The 19,826-nt window shown below is 47.1% G+C and overlaps 1 protein-coding gene across 4 annotated transcripts in view; it reads left to right on the top strand.

Annotated features, from left to right (window-relative positions):
- The window catches only part of LOC116838821 (adhesion G protein-coupled receptor B1), a 177,887-nt gene that overhangs the window by 73,759 nt on the left and 84,302 nt on the right, over positions 1-19,826 (top strand). For all 4 annotated transcript variants that reach the window (XM_032804392.2, XM_032804369.2, XM_075063294.1 and 1 more), the window contains one exon: positions 1,332-1,473. In XM_032804392.2, the coding sequence (XP_032660283.2) occupies positions 1,332-1,473 (142 nt within the window). The remainder of the gene's footprint in view (positions 1-1,331; positions 1,474-19,826) is intronic.

The raw sequence follows: 19,826 nt of genomic DNA on the forward strand, positions 1-19,826 counted from the left end.
TGTTGCTGGGGGAGGAGAGCCGTGTCCTGGGATGGGGTGTTGCTGTGGGAGGGAAACCGTGTCCTGGATGGGGTGTTGCTGGGGGAGGGGAGCTGTGTCCTGGGATTGGGGAGATGCTGGGCGGGGAGCTGTGTCCTGGGATGGAGAGTTGCTAGGGAGGGGAGCTGTGTCTTGGGATGGGGTGTTGCTGGGGGAGGGGAGCTGTGTTCTGGGATGGGGTGTTGCTGGGGGAGGGGAGCTGTGTCCTGGGATGAGGTGTTGCTGGGGGAGAGGAGCTGTCTGCTGGGATGGGGGTGTTGTTGGGGGAGGGGAGCTGTGTCTTGGGATGAGGTATTGCTGGGGGAGAGGAGCTGTATGCTGAGATGAGGGTGTTGCTGGGGGAGGGGAGCTGTGTCCTAGAAAGGGGTGTTGCTGGAGGAAGGGAGCTGTGTCCTGGGATGGGGTGGTGCTGTGCGGGGGAGCAGTGTGCTGGGATGGGGTGATGCTGGGGGGGGAGCTGTGTCTGGGGATGGGGTGATACTGGGGGAGAGGAGCTGTGTGCTGGAATGGGGGAGATGTAGGGGGAGGGGAGCTGTATGCGGGGATGGAGGAGATGCTGGGGGGGGAGCTGTGTTCTGGGATGGGGGAGATGCTGGGGGCGGGGAGCTGTGTCCTGGGATGGGGTGATGCTGGGGGAGGGGAGCTGTGTGCTGGGATGGGGTGTTGCTGCGGGAGGGGAGCTATGTCCTGGGATGGGGGAAATACTGAGGAGGAGCTATGTCCTGGGACGGGGGAGATGCGGGGGTGGGGGGCTGTGTCCTAGGATGGGATGATGCTGGGGGAGGGGAGCTGTGTCCTGGGAGGGGGGAGATGCTGGGGGGGAGCTGTGTGCTGGGATGGGGTGATGCTGGGGGAGGGGAGCTGTATGCTGGGATGAGGGAGATGCTGGGGGGGGGAGCTGTGTCCTGGGATGAGGTGAGGCTGGGGGAGGGGAGCTATGTCCTGGGATGGGGTGATGCTGGGGGAGGGGAGCTATGTGCTGGGATGGGGTGTTGCTGGGGGAGGGGAGCTTTGTCCTGTGGTGGGGGTATTGCTGAGGGAGGGGAGCTGTGTTCTGGGATGGGGAGGGCAGCTGTGTGCGGGAATGGGAGTCCAGCTTGTGGGGGGTGGTGATGCTCCCAGCATGTGGGGAGGAGGAGGGGGTCAGTGCTCTGGTTCTTTCTTTTGCATTTTGTTGGTGATGGTTTTTCTCTTTGCTGCCTCCTCTCACTCTGTCTCTCCCTCTCTCTCTCTCTCCCTCTCTGCTGTCTCTCTCTCGCCTCTCTGCACTTTGCCACCCCCTCCCTTAACAGATCCTCCTCCTCCTCCTCCTCCCAGCTTGGTGCCTGGTCCTGGCGCGGCTGCCGAACAGTCCCAGTCGATTCCTTCCGAACTAAATGCCTCTGTGAGAGACTCTCTACCTTCGCCATCTTAGCCCAGCTCAGCTCAGACATGGTAAGTCCTGCCAATAACATACAATGAAGAAAGAATGAAAGAATGCCAAGAAAGAAAGGAGTGGGGGGAAAAGAATCCCAGCCCAGAATGGCACAGCATCCAGCGGTGACATTTAAATGACAATCAATCGCCAATACCAGCCTGGCTGCTGGGAGGCGGAGGGACCAGGATGCTGCTGGAGGGGTGTGTGTGTGTGTGGAGAGAGAGAGACAAGGGGGGGGAGGTAATATCTTATATTGGACCAACTTCTGTTGGCGAGAGAGACGAGCTTTCGAACATGTGTGCGTGTAGACATTGCAATATAGAAAGATGAGAACCCGGCAAAGCCGCTGACGGGCTGTGACCTAAAAACAAACCCAACCTAGGAAGCCTGCTGCATTGAAGTGCCACCGATTCCTTAAGTCAGGATGTTCGGGGGCAGCGAGCCCTTGGGAAACAGAGAGCAGATCCCACCCCTGTCTCCCCAAATTTCCCTCCTGCCACCCTCCCTCCCCTTTAGGGTGACCAGATGTCTCGATTTTATAGGGACAGTCCTGATATTCAGGGCATTGTCTTATGCAGGCACCTATTGCCCTCCACCCCCGTCCCGGTTTTTCACACTTGCTATTGGGTCACCCTACTCCCCCTTCCTCAATTGCAGTGTGAGCTGGAGCCTGCACAGTGGAATACATTTGGGTTGCTGTGGCTGCTGCAGTGATTGTATTGTTGGTTTCAGGGGCCTCCCCCCCACCCCCGCTCCGCTCTTTTCCTGCACGATGGATTTGGATAGGAATGTTGGTGGAACCAGGGAGGGAACTTGCACAGGCTGGCATCTGCACTGTTGTCAGTGCCTGCACTTAATCTTTGCACGTTCTCCACCCCTTCCTTTTCCCCTTTCAACCTTGGTGCGATCTCTGGTTGCTGATCATCTCTGATTGGTAGATCCTGAAAGGGTTTGTACTGCTTTGCTGACTCGGTTGTTGTTTGAAGGGGTTGGGGAGTAGGGTGGGGGCTGAGTGTGTGTGTATGTGTGTGTGTGTGTGTGTGTGTGCGCGCTTCTTTATTTAAAGGGAAGCAAACACTGGGTCTCAACGAGAGTGTTTGAAAAAGTAACAGATTCTGAGAGCCGATCCCAGCTCCAGAGCAGAGTCATGCCTGGTCTCCGGGAATACGGAGCGCATGCAAAGTCGCTGCTGGGGCGTTGCTCCCAGGGGTTCATAGAGTCATCCCAATGTCTTTAATTTGGGTTGATTAAAAAAAAAATTCAGCCATTTCTGCGCAGATCCCAGACGCGCGCTGATTCGCAGCTGAACACCGCGCCTCATGTGACACTTCCATCTGCTCGGGCACTAGGAGTTACTAGGCCCCTTTCAGTTATTTACTAATTACATCTTGCTCAGTAAAGGCTGGTTTAATTTAGGAAAAGAGAGGGGAAAGGAAGAAGGGGTGAGGGAAGCACATTTTCCAAGTTGAAAGTTTGGTTTATTATTAGAAACACTAATATATTTGGTCCACTAGTTACCATGGAAACAACATCTGCACTGAAGTGGCTTTAAAGACACAGTGTTGGCTGTGTTTGCTTAGGCCCAGGCAGGTCCAGCTGCTAACCCACTTCACCAGGGTGGTGAATGACTCCTAGAGTAGTCCCCGATGTCCCTTCCGGTCTTGCCAGAAAGCAGTGATTTAATAGGATTGTAGCTCCAACTTGGGGTGGGGGTAATTAGATATCCTGGCAAGGCCTCTAAATGGCCAGAAGGAAATGGTAACTGTGGCACAAGCCACCCTAGCTTCCCACCCTTTGCTGCATGGGCAGTGACTGCCCTGCTCCCAGCCATGTAGACTTGATCGGGGTGAGACAGCGGCTGTGTGAAAGTGATCGGCCCGGCCGATGTTTTGTACAAGTCGTTTCCAACTTTCCTGGGGCAGCTGGGCTTGTGTGCCAGGCTGAGCTCAGATGTGCTAGCTGGTGCCCATCGCGTGCCACTCAGTGGAGTGCTGTTCAGTATGTGTTATGCCACCTTCCTCCCTGGGCCTGATCTGCAGAGGATACAAATCTTTTAGCTTGAGCAGCGGAGGCTCAGGCTCCCAGCTTGGGAAGGCCCAGGTTCAAACCGTAGTGATGACCATGATGGTGGTTGCTGTATGTATCCTCCCTTGCAATGGGGCCTAAAGTGATGTCACACTTTACTCCTGCCATGATCCATGCCCAAGCCCCGCTGCGGGGCAGGAAGCAGGGATGCACCAGGGCCCAGTATGGAGACTCACTGAATGGCAGCCACCAGCCCCCACTGATACTGGGGCATGGGCTGATGATGAAGACCCACTGCAGATTTGCTTCCGAAGATGGAGTGGGAAAGGAGTAGTGAGCCTGAGGAAAAGGGAGGTGTCTATTAGCAAGACTAAGGTCATGTCTTGTTCTGATTTAACTAAATCGGTAGAAAAACTGATGCAGCTCTTGAACGTGGAGGCAGTTCTTCTGGTTTCAGGGTGTTTATAGTGAAAGCTGTGCTGCGCTGGTATAAACACCTTTATGCCAGTATAACTCCAGCCACACTAGACTCTAAATCTAAAGCTTGTAGCAAAGCTGACTCTGTTAAGCTTAAAACTGTAGCCACCGGAGCTGAACCCATGGTGGTGTAATACCATATGGCAAAATTCATTTTAAATAAAATAAAAGGCTACAGGATTTAGTTAAAATGGTGGAGATCAGCCCCAAGGCTTGTCTGTATTTGCATTGTATTCACTTGATATATTTTGTCTCTGCTGGACCTCCAGGCAAGGACCTTTAGGCCCAAAGTAACCAGCATGCTTCCCCATCACTCAGAGTTAGTGTTGTGTCTGTGTCTATGGCCATGCCATGCTGGGCTGCCTCTCAGATGTGCTCACTATGTAAGGAGACCCTGCTATAGTGGTTGTATGGGAGACCTAAAGGAACAGGTGATGTACTGTTCTCTCAGGTGTCACTGAAGCAAAGCCCAGAGATGGGGCTTGGTGATGCTGTGGAGCTGGAGATGCATGTCTTTCAGAATCTTGTAAAGCCCCCAGCTCGTTGTGGGGCCAGCCTTACTGTGCTGGCCTAATCCCACCTGAGCTAACCCTATTTAACTGCTTTCTGCTTCATTCCCCACTCTGCGAAATGTGGATGATATGGATTCATTTGTGGCTGGTAAGCACCCTGAGTATGACAATCCTATATAAGGAGTTAAGTGGTATTTCCCCTGTAGCATGAGGAAGCTACACTTTTTAAGCCAGCAGCCTCCCTTGATGCACCAAACTATTGATGCGCCAAGAAAGTTTTGGAATTCAAATTCAGTTCAGACAAGCCCCCCCACATTCAGCAGTTTATGCAAATCTCCCTAATTTGCAAATCTGGGGTCTGACTCTGTGATTCTAAATAGAGGGGGCTCTGAGCCACTCAGAATTTCTGAAATTAAGTATTTGGGCTGGAAATCTCATGAGATTTCCTGGTAAGAGATCCTGCTTCTGGGATTGCACTGCCCCGGCTGCTGGAGCCAGAACCTGGATATGGAGAGGCAAAAATAAGATGAGGGAGGGGGCAGCTGGCTGAACTTTTTCCTGTCTCAGAAGGGTTTTGTGTTGAGGTTCAGCTTGGTTTTAGTGTGCGTTTTAAATGAAGTTTCTACAGTTTCTTATTGAGTCTGGTTTGCCCATCCCTGCTCCACAGCAGCCGCAGCCGCAGTGTCCAATCCTGCTTACCTTTCCCCTGAGCAAGGGGCAGTGCACTGCTGCAGGCTGGCTTTCTGAGTTACAGTCTGTCTATGGTTTCCTCCTGCTGGGCGAGGCATGTACCCTGCACCACGTCTGTTCCTGGCGCAGAGTACTTCCCCTAGCACTCTGGCATGGGCATACTAGCCAGCATGTGGTAGGGGTGGAGCCTGGGTCCCCCTCCTCCCCAGCTGTAGGAGCGCTGGAAGATAACTTTAGGGTAGCTCCTGTACCGAGAATCTGGGTAGCAGCAACGAGGGGGCATCTTAATGGATCAACATTGTATTTCCCTTTCATCCCGTTGATAGGGGACTGAATTCTATTATTATGGGGTCTTTCTGTATTGGATCCCCAGATGTAATCTTAGTGATAAGGGGAAGCTTCTTGTGCTTATTTCTCTATTACGTGTTAATTTTGTAGCTGTTTAGATGAAGGTCGTCCGCATGATTAGCCCTTCTGTGCAGTCCTCTCAGCACTTTGAGGACGTGGCTGGAAGGAGCATAGGGTTATTTTGTGGTCTCAGCGTTTGTGAAATGTGCTTCCCTGTTGTTTCAGCAGTTCTTTTATTTACCTGGAGGCAAGCAACCTGAAATGTATTTATCTTTTTTAATGGCCAACTTTCTCTTAGATACTTTTGAAATAGAAACTGGATTGATTCTGATTTTCAACAGAGCTTTATAGGCCACTGATATCCCTAAAGCACTGCAGAGAGGAGTAAGTTACAGTGGATTCTGATGGAGCAATGCCAATAGATATACAGCAGCTGAAGGCCTGGGTCTCTGATAGCATAGGGACTGGAGCTGCACAAACCTGAGATGTGGGATTAATTACAGATATGGGTCTTGGCAGACTTTTGGAAGCTTGTGAGTTGTTCTGTGACACTGGGTTGAATTTGAGTACAATTGAGGGTGAATCTGGGATGACCTTGGTCTGAGTTTGACATGAGTCTAGCCTGAATTTGGAGAGAAGCTGGGTTGCATTTGGGGAGAGAGTCGGATAAGCATGAGCTGAGTTTGGAGAGAACCTAGACTGAATTCCAGGTGCCAGGGATGGATCTTGTTGTTGTTATGCCCAGAGGCAGCAATTCGGGCTTGACACCCCATTGTAAAAGTGCGATACATGCATTTAACTAAAGAACAGTCCCTGAGACAGAGTGCTTACAATCTAAGTGTACGATGAGAGACAACAGGTGAATTCAGCAAGCGGACCAAGGGAGCCAATGTAGCAGCGAATGGGTTATGAACAGTGTAATAAACAGTCTTCCCAGCTCCATAACTGTTGGGGAGCAGTGTATCCTAATGGTTAGAGCATTAGACAGGGATACAAGAGACCTGGTTCTTTTCCTTGCCCTGCTACTGACCTGGGGCAAGTCATTTCCCCTCTCTGTGCCTCAGTTTACTTTGAGATCTACCAAGAAAAGCACTATAAAAGCTAGGAGTTATTGTTTGTGGTCTGGTGGATTGCTTGGTAGTTCCTGGCTTTGACTCAAAACCTGGCTAAGTTTTCCTGAGCGTCTGTTTTGGCATTATGGTTTCAGTTAAATCCTAAACTCACAGTGTGAAACTCGGGGTGGGGGGGGAGGGGGAATGTGAACTGCTGCACAGCATCTCCCCTGCTCTACTGCCAAGCCATCCCCTGTGAGTTCCTCCCAGTGCTGTCCGTGACTCCTCTGCAGACAGATGCTGTGTCATCCCATCACTCTTCATCTGACGGAAGGGAGCTTTGTGGGATTCATCCTTCAGCATGAGCAGTACTGAGCCAAATTCACTCTGCAGTGTAAGTGAGGATGACCCCATTGAAGCCAGCAGCCTGATGCCCACTCACACCCAGGGTTGGATGGGCCGGTTGTCCATCACTTGTTTCATGCAGTGTTTCTGGTGTAATTAAGGTGGGTTGCTATATCTCAGGCATTCTCAACTAGGGGTCGGGACCCCTCAAGGGGTCACGAGGTTATTACATGGGGGGTCGTGAGCTGTCAGCCTCCACTCCAAACCCCGCTCTGCCTCCAGTATTTATAATGGTGTTAAATATATAACAAAGTTTTCTTAATTTATAAAGGGGGATCGCACTCAGAGGCTTGCTATGTGAAAAGGGTCACCAGTAAAAAAGTTTGAGAGCCACTGCTGTATCTCCAGATGTTAGGGAGGGACCACGCTCCATTGGAGTTTGAATGGGGGGGTGGCTTATCACCAGGAAGGGACACTCAGCTAGCAAATGGAGCAGCTGCCATGTGCCCAGTCATAAGTCACCACATGGGAGCTTTATCTACTGAGAGGGGGGGATTCTGACAAGGACACCATCCTCCCCCACCTTTCCCGTTAATTCCCACCTGGAAAGCAACCATCAGAGATGGGTAGAAGATGTGGCTCTGTTCCCGGGAGGGGGGCAGAAATGCACTGAAAGCTGCAGGAGGGGTGAGCAGCGTCACTCTGAGGTGCTCCAGCCCTCCCTGAGAGCGTGATCACTGGGCAGTTGGTACCCTGTAGGCACGGGGGTTATATGAGCATGGGGGAGATTGGTGCTGGGAAGTAGCCATTCTGTGTGGCATTTCCACCTTAGCTGGCCGTGGAAGTTAGTGCTGCTAGAGCAACGTTAGCTCCACTCCACACCTATGGCTGCCTGGGAAGGAAGTGGGTATGGCGCAGGCATGGGCACTAACCCGGCTATGAAGGTAGCCATGTTACCAGTGGGTTACAGAGCAGTGAAGGAGGCGTAGACCCTGTGGGATTGAAATTTGCTTTTCTCTGGGATCTTTGTGCTAGGAGGCCATGGCACAGAAACTAGACTATCTATCTATCTATCTTTCTGTCCAATACAGCACCCATCTCTGTGGTATCTGAGTTCCAGGAAGAGCTTATATCAAGGCACTTAGCTAAGTTTTCTGAGCCCTCTTTTCCCCTCTGTAATGGTATGGGTTGGCCCTGAATTAGCAGTATTTTGGCCAGGAGAATAAATTTCCCCCCACACCCTCAGATATCTGCTCACTTAAAACAAAATGAATTAGCTTCAGCCGTGCTTGTACCCTTTAATACTTTTGCTTTCCATGAATATCCTGGTGGATGAGTTTATTGGCAGAAATGGCAAATTTTGAGCAGAATTGGGGAATATGAATGGAAAGCAGATTTCAAACATGAATATTTGATCCTGCAAACTGATGCTAACTGTTATGCTCAACCAACCAGGGAGCAGAAATGATATCACGTGTGTTACCTGCCCAATCAAAAGTAGCCGACGGGGTTAACATTTTTGATGTGTGTTGAATACTCATAGTTAGCTACATGCGGCCAGTCTGTGAACCAGTAACGAACTGGCAAATGACGAATAAGTTAATAAAAAGCAAAAAGAGGCTGCACAGTATTTATCAGAGATTACGCTTCCTGCTCTGCTAAGTAAGTTAGCAGTGTCAGCGCTGCTAGTGTAACAGGCCGTAAAGGGAAGACCTTAAAGAGAAGAAATATTAAAGATCCAATGACTGGAAGATGAAGCTAGATTACTTCAGACTGGAAATAAAGTGATTTTTTTTTACGGAGAGGTAATTAACCGTTGAAACAACTTTCCAAGGCTCATGGTGGATTCTCTGCCCCTACCAATTTCTAAATCAAGATTGGATGTTTTTTTCCTACAATAGCTGCTCCAGTTCAAATGGCAGTTGTTTCAGGGAAGTTTTGTGGCCTGTGTTATACAGGAGGTCAAGTTAGATGATCACAGTGGTCCCTTGTGACTTTGGAATCGATGAATCTGTAAACCATTGAGGCTGATTCTGATCTGATGTACACTCCCTGTACACCATTAACTGTGGTGGTATTTACCCCTGCATTAGTGGATGAGACTCCAGACCAGGGCCTTGTGGTTTGAATGGTATGTGGAGGTAAATGTTCCCTGGGGAAAGGGAGCAGTTTAGCAACGTGACTCCCTGCTAATGCGCCGTGCTGGCAGATTTCTGTGTATCGTACTGACTGAGAGGACGAAGACAGGTTTGATCATATGGGCACCTCAGAGGGCTACTAGATGAAGAGGTCACTGTCATCATAACGGTACAAAGCACCTGTGAGGCTCAGCAGATCAGATCTGTTCTGTGGCTGAAGATTGCAGGGCAAGTATCAGCCAGTGAGGGAGGTGATGTCTCACAGGACTGGTGATGGGATACAGAGTTGTTCTAAGTCACCAGTTCAAATCCAGTTCAGGTCAGAAATCACCAAAAGCCATTACTAGCCACAGCTCTTCACTGAAATTCATGGTCTCTGCCTGGTTCCTAGTAGAGAAGAATCATCGTAGTGATTGGCACTAATTAGCACTCTTTGTTGAAGGGCCATCGATGGGGCCATGGAGGTCTTGCCAGTGAAGGTCCTGCCAGGTTAGGTTGAGTGTCATTTCCAGTGTGGCTTGTGCCACCTGTGTACAAGTGAATAAAGGGAACAGGGTTGATGCTTTGTATGAACTCAGAATTGTCCTCTCATAAGGCATAAGGAACCTCCCCCACCTTGCTCATCTACACACTGAGCAGGCCCAAGGTCTGGAAGTAGGTGGTGTCAACAGAAATGGTTCAATGTCCTAAAATTACTGCCACATTGGCTCCTGGCTGGCATCCTCCTAGAGAAGCCAAGGCTTGAACGAGTCATGGATGCTGAGCTCCCCGCAGACTGGTCTCTTGGCAAAGTCAGGGCTCGCTCCCAGTGGGGCGAGTGGGGGGAAGCTTGTCCGACCCATTCTGTGGGGAGAGGCCTCCCCTCCCAAGGGCTGTCAATCTGGTGTCTTTCACCAACGCAATATATAAAGAGAAAAACAAACAGCATGTTGTTTTGGAATTATTTGGTGGAGTGCTGTCGATTGGCATCCACCCAGGACACTGCTCAGATCAGGATAAACACAATCTGGATTTCCTTTCCCTTTCCCGGTCTGCCACGGGCTCATTTTGTAACTGGATGGCAGTTGCATGACTGCTTCCAGCAGGGCCCAATCCTGCCAGGTACTGGGTACTCCTGCCATGAAGTTGATGGGAGTTGAGGGTGCAAGATCAGGTCTGTGGGGGCTAATATAAGCATAGTATCAGCAGGATTTGCTTTTCTTGATTATCAGTTGGACAGTGCAGAGAGGAGACGTGTCGTTAATAGAAATCGGATCCTTTATTAAGGCTGCTTGTCTCAGATAGGCCCTGTGACCTTCTCCTCTCTCAGAACAGATGCTTCCTACCATCACCACACAGGGTCTCCCTAAGTCCTGCCTGGACTCAGCAGTCATGGAAGAGACTGGAGACTGCACTGATGGATTGTCCTGATCATTATCAGCTTTCTTCTGAGGGAGTAGCTCAGGCTTCAGAATTACTCCCGCCTTCCCCTGTGGAATTTAGACAATGTTGGAAGGGAAGGGCTGGCAGGGAGCTACTCTCCTGTTTCAGGCAGGGTGCCAAGATTCAAAAGATAGCTGGGTCCGTCACCTCTCCTCCAGGCCACCTGAGTGCCATCCACACTTTAATGTTGTGCAAGGGTGGAGCAGATAATAGGAGCTCTTTGTCCTAAGTAGGCCCCTGTGAAAAATCTTGGTTTCAGAGACTGCTTGGAACTTGTGAGATTAGCCCAATCCCATGATTTTTCCAACAGCAGAAGTAGGCCTTCCTTCATGCTACTCTCATGCATGGTGTGATATTGGCAGCATGATACCAGAGCAGCAGTTTGTGGGGGAGCAGTTTATGGCCGGTTATATGCAAGGCAGAGTCGCCACTGCTATCACCTCTTGAAACACAAGCAGTTACGGCCTCAGCGGGCAGGCAGGAGCAGGCATCGGCGGGTGTCGGTCTCACGCTTGGTGCGGCTCAGGGGTGAAGTCCAGCATTTTCAGATATGATTGCCTGAAATTGGACCATTCAAAAGTGGCCATTGAAAAGGCTGGCTTAAATGACTTAGCCAAGCCGGTGAGTGGAAGAGCAGCCGGATATAGACCCCAGGATTTCTCACCAACAATCACTTATCCTAACCCAGCGGGTCTCAAACTTTTGTACTCGTGCCCCCTTTCACACAACAAATCTCTAAATGTGACCCCCCCCTTATTAATTAAAAACACTTTTTTTATATTTAGCACTATTATAAGTGCTGGAGATGAAACGGGATTTGAGGTGGAAGCTGACAGCTCGTGACCCCCCATGTAATAACCTCACAACCCCCTGAGGGGTCCTGACCCCCAGTTTGAGAACCACTGTTCTAACCTCTAGACCATTTAGCTGGATGGTGAGAAAACAGTCCTAAGAGTCTGTATAGGTCCCGTCCTGCTCCTTTCCAAGTCAGGGCTGTTAGGAGCAAGTTCAGGCCTTAAGAATGTAGAATAATCTTCAAAAGGAAGTAGTGGACGCCTCATCCCTTTGGTAATTTGTGAGTGAAGTCAACTAGGCTCTGGAGAATATGCCATAAGACAACATCTTGCCTTGGCTAGGGAGAGAGACTAGGTGAATGAAATAGTCTTTTCGTCCCTTCATTTCTGTGGTTCTCTATTAGACTGAAGGAAGCTCTCCTGACGCTGCTTGTTAATAATCCACTGTGTGATCACTCGTCAGCATTGAGAGTACTGTCAGAGCTGTTTATTAAACACAAATTGCCATGCGGTATCTGGGGAACGAGCTCGATACAGAGTGAAGAATTAGCAATTGTTAATAAATAGTTGCACATTAAGATGTCTCTCTGGGTGATTTTTACTTGCTATAATTATATGGAATTGCCTGTTAGACTGGCCAAATTGTATAAAAGGGACCCTAAATTCCAAGAATACGTTTCCAATAAGCTCTTTATCAGTTTTTAAATAAGATGCTTGTTACCACGTGAAGGAAACCAAAGGATGTAATGGGTCTTTGAATCTGTCTGGCTGAAGGGATATAAGTGGAGCTGAGGAAGGCCTTGGTCTGATGAAGGGAGGAGAGAGAGACAGAGAGAGGGGCGAGGAAGAAATGAAGAACTTAACTTACCGCTTCTCATGCGGAGATCCCAAAGCGCATCACAAAAAATGGGAAATGCTATTATGGCCAGAAGTGTAGGAATCAAGGGTAGGTTTGGCGCCTGCTCTGAACAAAGCGGTGCTAATTAAGCCCAGGAGTTGATACGGGAGACACTATAACAGACAGAAACCACACTGAGTGAGAGTCCCTCCCTGGGGTCCTCCCGGCTCCACAGGGGCAGCTCATTGCTCCCCACTGAATGAGCTCTACACACTTTATCTAGAAGGCTCAGCAGGTGCCTCTTGGAAGCCCCTGGTCTTTTTCCCTCTTACAGTTATTTGGCTGGAGCAACATGAGGGGGAGTGGGAGAAAGTAGGGGAGAAAGAGCTAAAGAGAAGAAACTGTCTATACTGGCATTGTATAATAGGGGTAGTTTGGGGTCCCTGTGCCCACTATGGGGTCCAAATCCTTCCCCATGAGGGAGTGTTGCTTAGAAAACTGCAGAGTTCACTCTTCTCCTCCTCCCTGCCCCCGGCGGTCTATAGCACCCCTGGCAATGCTGGCCCTTAAGAGTCTAACCCAACACTCTCCCTTTGTTTTGATTGTAGCCTCTACCCGTTCTCACTGAAGTCAGTGGCGAAACTCATGCTGACTTCAGTAATGGGGGACTGCCCCTTGCTTAGGTCCTCCCCCCCTGCCCCTCCAAGCTAGTTTGTGTGTCAGCGTGTGCCTGGGCTTTCTCTCCTGCAGCAGAGCAGGTTGCAATGTATGTTGGGCAACAGCAGGACCACAGTATTAATACATGCCAGGAGTTACTCTTCCAAGAGGTGAAAGCCGAGTCTTCCCATCGGAAGGGCCGTCTCTGTCTGGGGTGTCACCACTGGCCCTAGCTACTGGCACAATGAATTGTGACAGGACGACTGGGCATCGGTGTGAATTACATTGAACACTGAGTGATGCTTAGAAAAGTGACTGGGTAAGAACAGCGCCTGCTTATCTAACCGCTCTGCTCCCTGGGCGCGTGTGAGACCCATCTGCTCACTCTGCTGCAAGCCTCAGTGTTCATCTCCCATTAGCTCTGCAGAGTCCTTGGAGCTGCAGCTGAATTGCTGGCTAAGGTGCTGTCACAGGGCGCCTGTGCTCTGCTCTGGAAGTGCAAAGGGGCCTTAAAGTGAGTGTAAATCATTCCAGCAGCATAACTGGGGCCATAAGTCCATTGGAACCAGCTATTCTGTGTTTGTACCGCACCTAGCACAGTGTGGTCTCGGTCCACAGCTGGGACTGCTGGGAACCACTGCAATGCACAAAACAATAATAATTAATAAAAGGAGATGTAAAATGAGAGGAAATTATACTGATACCCATTTTTAAGTCACCTTTACACTGTCAGGATGGCATGAAGAGGCCTTAGCGTAAATGACAATTAGATTCAGGATCTTTATACTGGTAGACCTGAGTGAATGCTGCCAAAATCTATTTGAGGATAGTCAGCCAGATGGAAACAGCACATTCCGTTCATTGGCTTTCTACTCCTTTGGATCATTTTCTGCAAACATTTGTGCACATTTTGTCTGGTTGGTTGGTTCGTTTGTTCATGAAAATGTTTGCTCTTCTGAGTACCGGTGCAAATATACATTTGTGCAAAGTGTGCACTGGAAACATATTTATGACCATCTTAAAAACTCTTTGGTGGCCAGCCAGGGAACAGAAACAATACCATGTGACTTAGGTGACCACTTGCAAGCCACGAATGCTGACCAGTTGAAGGCATAGTAGCAAATGGTTGATAAACAATCCCTGGGGTGAAATATATTCACCTGAGGCTTGATCAGAAGCCCATTCAGGTTAATGGAAAGATTCTTATTGATTTCAAATGAATATTGGATCAGACCCATAAAATATCCATGCGACCATTTTGAATTACAAACATTTTTTTTTTAAAAATCAAAAGTATGTTTGCAAATAATCTGAGAGCAGAAGAAACAGTCAAATGCCTGAGTTACATTATTAGAGTGATTATGTCAAATACAGAGTTTGCTCAGCCCTGATCACCACTGAGGACGTGAGAGGGAGAAAGAACAACATGAGCAGCATTGAGAAATATCATCCTTTGACTTACTTCTAAATAGAGCAAACTTGGTGCAGGGCAAGAGCAGGGAAGTGGAGCAAGGATAATGCTGCTGCTTTAACAGAGTCACATTTCACAGTTACTGGCAAAGAAGAGACGGAAGGGAGGAAAGGTGGAGCGAAAAAGTGAATGGAGAGGAGGGCTGAAGAGAGGAAAATCAGAGAGGAGGGCTGAGGTCAGAAAGAAAAATAAAACAGGATCTGGAAAGAGGGCTGTGAAATAGAAAGCAAAGGGGGCCAAATTGGGGAGGAAAGAAAGAAACCAGAGAGAAATGGCTAGGAGAGGAAGACAGAAAAGAGAAAACGGGATGGTAAGGAGGAGAGGCAGAAAGCAAAGAAGGAAAAAAGATGTCTAAGAGAAAAGGAAGAGCATCCGTCTTCCCTGCCAGGCAGACAGATTAGGTAGCAAGGAGAGCAAACAGCCTCAGGCAGGAGCATTCATTATTCCACTCTAGTTGATATCGCTGATTGCAAATCCTTCCATTCCTTGTCCTCACTCTGTGATGGAATTGTGGGAATTGGAGATGAGTGGCCCCTCTCCTAAGGTGACTAGGGCATTGTCCCTTCTGGATGTCAGGGCACCAAATAGGGCTTCCACATGGCGCAGGATGAATGGGGATGGGTGGGTGGCTCTCAAAGTGATGGAGACCCAGTGTCCCTGGACTGCACATCTGGAAGTGGGTCCTTTGCTCCCCAGTTGTAGAGCTTGCCTTATCAGTCTCCAGAAGGGCATCTCCTCGGGTGCGGGCCAACCTGTCTCTTTGGTTTATTATGATGTAGCACCTTCTTGTCATTTCTTTTTTATTTTTTTAAAAATCTAACCCTTTTTTCCCCTTCCTCTGAGGAAATTGTCCTGGCGAGGCTGAGATCCTACATCAGCTGGTCGCTGTCTGACAGGGACTTTAATTAGTTAGAGGAAATAAAACAAAGGCTGCCTCTCTTGCTAAACAGAAAAAGGGAAAGGAAAAAAAATCAACCTCGTAAACAAAGAAAAAACAGAATCCTGATCTGACTGGGACTGACCCTGTGAGACTTCCCATTCCTAGGGACATCACTTGGGCCCAGATCCTCGGAAGTACTGATACATTTTGCTGGGAGTTAGGTGCATAAATTCCTTTTAGGATCTGGGCCTTAATATTACCATTGAAGTCAGTGAGACTTCCAGGATCAAGCCCTTTATTCCGAACCATCTTCCCAAATTCTGCAAACATTCTGCAAATAGCACTGGGTTCAGTCTCTTCAGGGTTGGGTAAACCTTTGCTCCTCCCTAGCGAGAGAGAATGAGTAGTATGCTATTTCCTCAGTTGGGGTCTTTCAGCTCAGTCCTCGCAGATGAGGTCCTGACCAAGGATATCCTACCTTCATATTTGTTCCATTCCTCTTTTATGATTTTATTCCACAGTGGAAGGAAAATTTGTCTTTAAAAGATTTTTTTATATTTCTCCATAATATTTATGCCTTAATATTTGAAATATTCTGGTACTCATTTAAATGTTATATCTTTTGACCCTTTTGGGAATACCAATTTCTAAAATTTCAGATTTCTTGTAATTTGTTTTGAAGTGGAATAGCTCTCTCTCATTTGGCTTATTATTGTTACACATCACTGTTAAATAGATCTCGAGGCCAGAAGGGACCATTGTGATCATCTGGTCTGACCTGCTGCATAACACAAACCATAGAACTCCCCCAGCACAATTCTTAGAGCAGGTCTTTTAGAAAAACATCCAATCTTGATTTAAAATTTGTCTGCGATGGAGAATCTACCACCACCCTTGGTAAATTGTTGAAATGGTTAATTATTCTCACAGTTAAAATTTTACACCTTATTTCCAGTCTGAAATTGTCTAGCTTCAACTTCCAGCCATTGGATGGCGCTAGACTTTTCTCTGCTAGACTGAAGAGCCCATTATCAAATATCTGCTCCCCATATAGATATGTATGGATGGTAGTTGGAGTCATCTCTTAACCTTCTCTTTGTTAAGATAAATAAATTGAGCTCTCTGAGTCTATCATTATAAGGTGGGTTTTCTAATCCTTTAACCCTCTCCAATTTATCAACATCTTTCTTGAGTTGTGGGCACCAGAACTGGACATAGTATTCCAGCAGTGTTTGTGTCAGTGCCAAATATAGAGAACATAAGAACAGCCATACTGGGTCAGACCAATGGTCCATCTAGCCCAATATCCTGTCCTCTGACAGTGGCCAATGCCAGGTGCTTCAGAGAGAATAAACAAAACAGGCAATCACCAAGTGATCCATCCTCTGTCATCCATTCCCAGCTTCTACAAACTAGGGATACTTCAGAGTATGGTTTTGCATCCCTGCCCATCCTGGCTAATAGCCATTTATGGACCTATCCTCCTTAAACTTACCTAGTGTTTTTTTTGAACCCCTGTTATAGCCTTGGCCTTCATGACATTCTCTGGGAAAGAGTTCCACAGGTTGACTGTACATTGTGTGAAGAAATACTTCTTTTTGTTTGTTTTAAACCTGCTGCCTATTAAAATAACCTCTTTACTCCTACACAAAAGGCCCCTCTTTATGCATACCGGGATCACATTATCCCTTTTGGTCACAGTGTCACACTGGAAGTTCATATTTTATCTACCATGACCCCCAAGTCTTTTTCAGAGTCACTGCTTCCTAGAATTGAGTCCTCCCTTTATAGACCTACCTTCTTTGTCCCTATTGTATACGTTTACAGTTAGCTGTATTAAAACACAGATTATTTGCTTGTGTCAGTTTGCCAAGCAATCTAACTCGCTCTGAATCAGTGACCTGTCCTTTTCATTTTTACCACTCCCTGAATTTTTGTGTCATCTGCAAAGTTTGTGAGTGATGATTTATGGTTTTTTTCCAGGTCACTGATCAAATGGGTTAACAAAAGACAATGCAAACACTGGGCAAACCTCAAAGAGGAGCCCAAGTATAGCTATTTATAGTAATAGATGAGTTAGAAAGAAATTTAGGTCAAAAAAATAAAAAAGAATCATCCATTCATCCAGACTATCCTCACAGCTTTAGCCATTTTTTTACATTCCTGTCACCGAGACCCCCTTAGCGAATTTCATTAATAATGAGGTATATATCCCTAGGAAATACCAAAGTGACTATTCCTTATGGACAAGAACTGAGATTACTTAACTTCGACAGCTGTTCTTGGGTCCTGATTTGAAATCATACCCAAAACTATGTAATACTGTAAATAATGTAAAGATACTGTAATTTCAGTATGTAAGTATCAAACATTTTATTGTGAAATCTGAATACAAGATGGCTCTATCTAGACCTGTAATCATGTTTGAGGAGTTGACTCAGGAGCAAGATGAAATAAAAAGTTTAATTTCTAAGATACATACAGTTTTTACTGACAGAGATGTTGATAAGAAAACTAGCCAGATGAAAAGATAGAAGAGAGATTTGGATGAAGAAATTCATCTGGATAAATGGGTCTTTATGTGGGAGATCTACATCTTCAATTTGTATAGCTAATGATGATTTTTTTATTAATTATTATCTAGATGGCATTTGACTCCAGTTAAAAACCATCATATTTTTGCTAGTAGGAAGCACTTCATTGGAGTGGTTGCAGGGAAAGGGGAACATACTTGCATGTGTGGTGTGTCCAGGAAGTAGACAGTTTGGGGAGTAAATTATTAAAGGGTTTCGTCTTACTGCAAAATGCTGGCATCCTAAAGAGCCTTTTCCTGATTATCTAATGCTTCAGTAAAATATCTATATGTTAAACAGAATGACAAATTACTTTATTTTTTATTATCAGAAGGGTATCCATGTCAGTCTGTATCCGCAAAAAAATGACGAGGAGTCTGGTGGCACCTTAAAAACTAACAGATTTATTTGGGCATAAGCTTTTGTGGGTAAAAAACCACTTCTTCACTTTATTTTTATCAGCAAGACTTTGTATTGCACGTTATTGGAAAAGTGTGACTTCTATGGAATTGTGGTATAGGAAAATAAGGACTGTCCTAGTAATGGAAAAACTTTGACACCAAGTGCATACATAAGAAAAACACCGGAAAGAGGATTGGTGTGTAGAAATTTGCTCACCATACTCAGAGAAGGAGGGCTCCTGCTGTCATCAAGCCAGCATTTTTAGCCAGGTTCTTTGGTTATTAACCTGATCCTGAATAAGTAATAAGCAATGTACAACATAGTAAGTCAGCCTTCTATTTTAACTTTGCCTGAATAAAAAGTGTTTTGTTTTGTGTTTTTTTAAATGAGGGGAAGGGTCCTGCTGGCAGGGTGTGGAAACAAGCCAACTCCTGGCACTTTTTGTAGTAGTAGATGTTCACCACAGTGTCCTTGGCCAAAATTTTTCCTCATCCTATTCCCTTCCACCCTAGTGGTAGCTGTTTTCTGTGGGGCTGGGATTGGGTACAATAGCTGAAAAGTGCTTTGGGATCCTGTGGATGAAATAAATGAAATCATTCATCTAGTGCTACGACAGACCCCTCAGTTTATGAAACTCATTCCACAGGGAGAGACGCAGTATGAAAATGTGGATGGATGGCGGAAGGTTTTAGGACGTGAAATTAGAAGAGATTTGTCATGTGGATTGGCGATTTGTCAGTTTCGGGGGTAAGGATTTGTCGTTTATCATGAAGATTTGGTAGTGTTGGAAAGAAGTTTTGGCAGAGTTTTGTTTTAACAAGAGAGGACATTAGGGATACAGCTTGGAGGTGTAATTTCCAGCTTGGATAGATGAACATGTGCTGGTTTTGACTGAAATAGTGTTCTAAAAATATCCGTGTAGCTGTGATGGCAGGTGTGGTGGTTCAGGCTCGCCACTTGAGTATGTACCTATTTGTGGCATGGTAGTTAGATCAAAGCTAGTGCGTGTACCCGTGTACATCTCCCGAAGCTAGAAATCACACATTCAGCTTCAGTGTAGACGTACCCCTAGGAAGGAGTTTCTTTGTTTGAGGCTCCTGTCCTCAACTGAACTGTACAACTTCGTCGTACTGCAAGTCCAAGTTTTATAGACATGGAAGAGACATGTCAAAACTGGGACTGGCTGATGGAAATCAGGACACAGATTCAGCTCTTAGACCTAATTCCCTCTAAGCCATGCAAGGATGCAGGCCAGCCTGCCAAGCTGTCACTTCCCCACAAGGGCCAGTAAGTCAAATATGAGTTCACCTTGAGGGAATGTCCTGGTTTACAAAGGCTTGAACATGTGTGAATTACCTTCAGTCTGGTTCTCTCACTGAAGAATCCAGGATCATAAGCAAACACTCTCCCTCACTTAATGTAAAACATGAACATTGCATTAGTTCACTGCCAGCTGTGAGGCATATTCTGGGGGGGCATGGGGGAGGGTTGTTTGTAGTACAACTTCCTAGACGTGTCTTTTCTCCTGGCCACATGAAGATTCACTTAAATGAGACTGGTTAAATACCATGTGGCACTTGCTGCGAATCCCTGGCCATCATTACTCTGTTTGTGTAGCAGCCAGGGGGGGCTGCTGTGACAGAGAATGTTGCAGGGGTAGTAAGAAAGCAGTCCAGGAGGACATTTATCTAAGGTAGTGACATGGTGCCTGTTACCTCCTCACACTCTTTCATGTGCTGATCCTCG

The sequence above is a fragment of the Chelonoidis abingdonii genome, chromosome 2, assembly GCF_003597395.2.
Source record: "Chelonoidis abingdonii isolate Lonesome George chromosome 2, CheloAbing_2.0, whole genome shotgun sequence".
NCBI lineage: Eukaryota > Metazoa > Chordata > Testudines > Testudinidae > Chelonoidis > Chelonoidis abingdonii.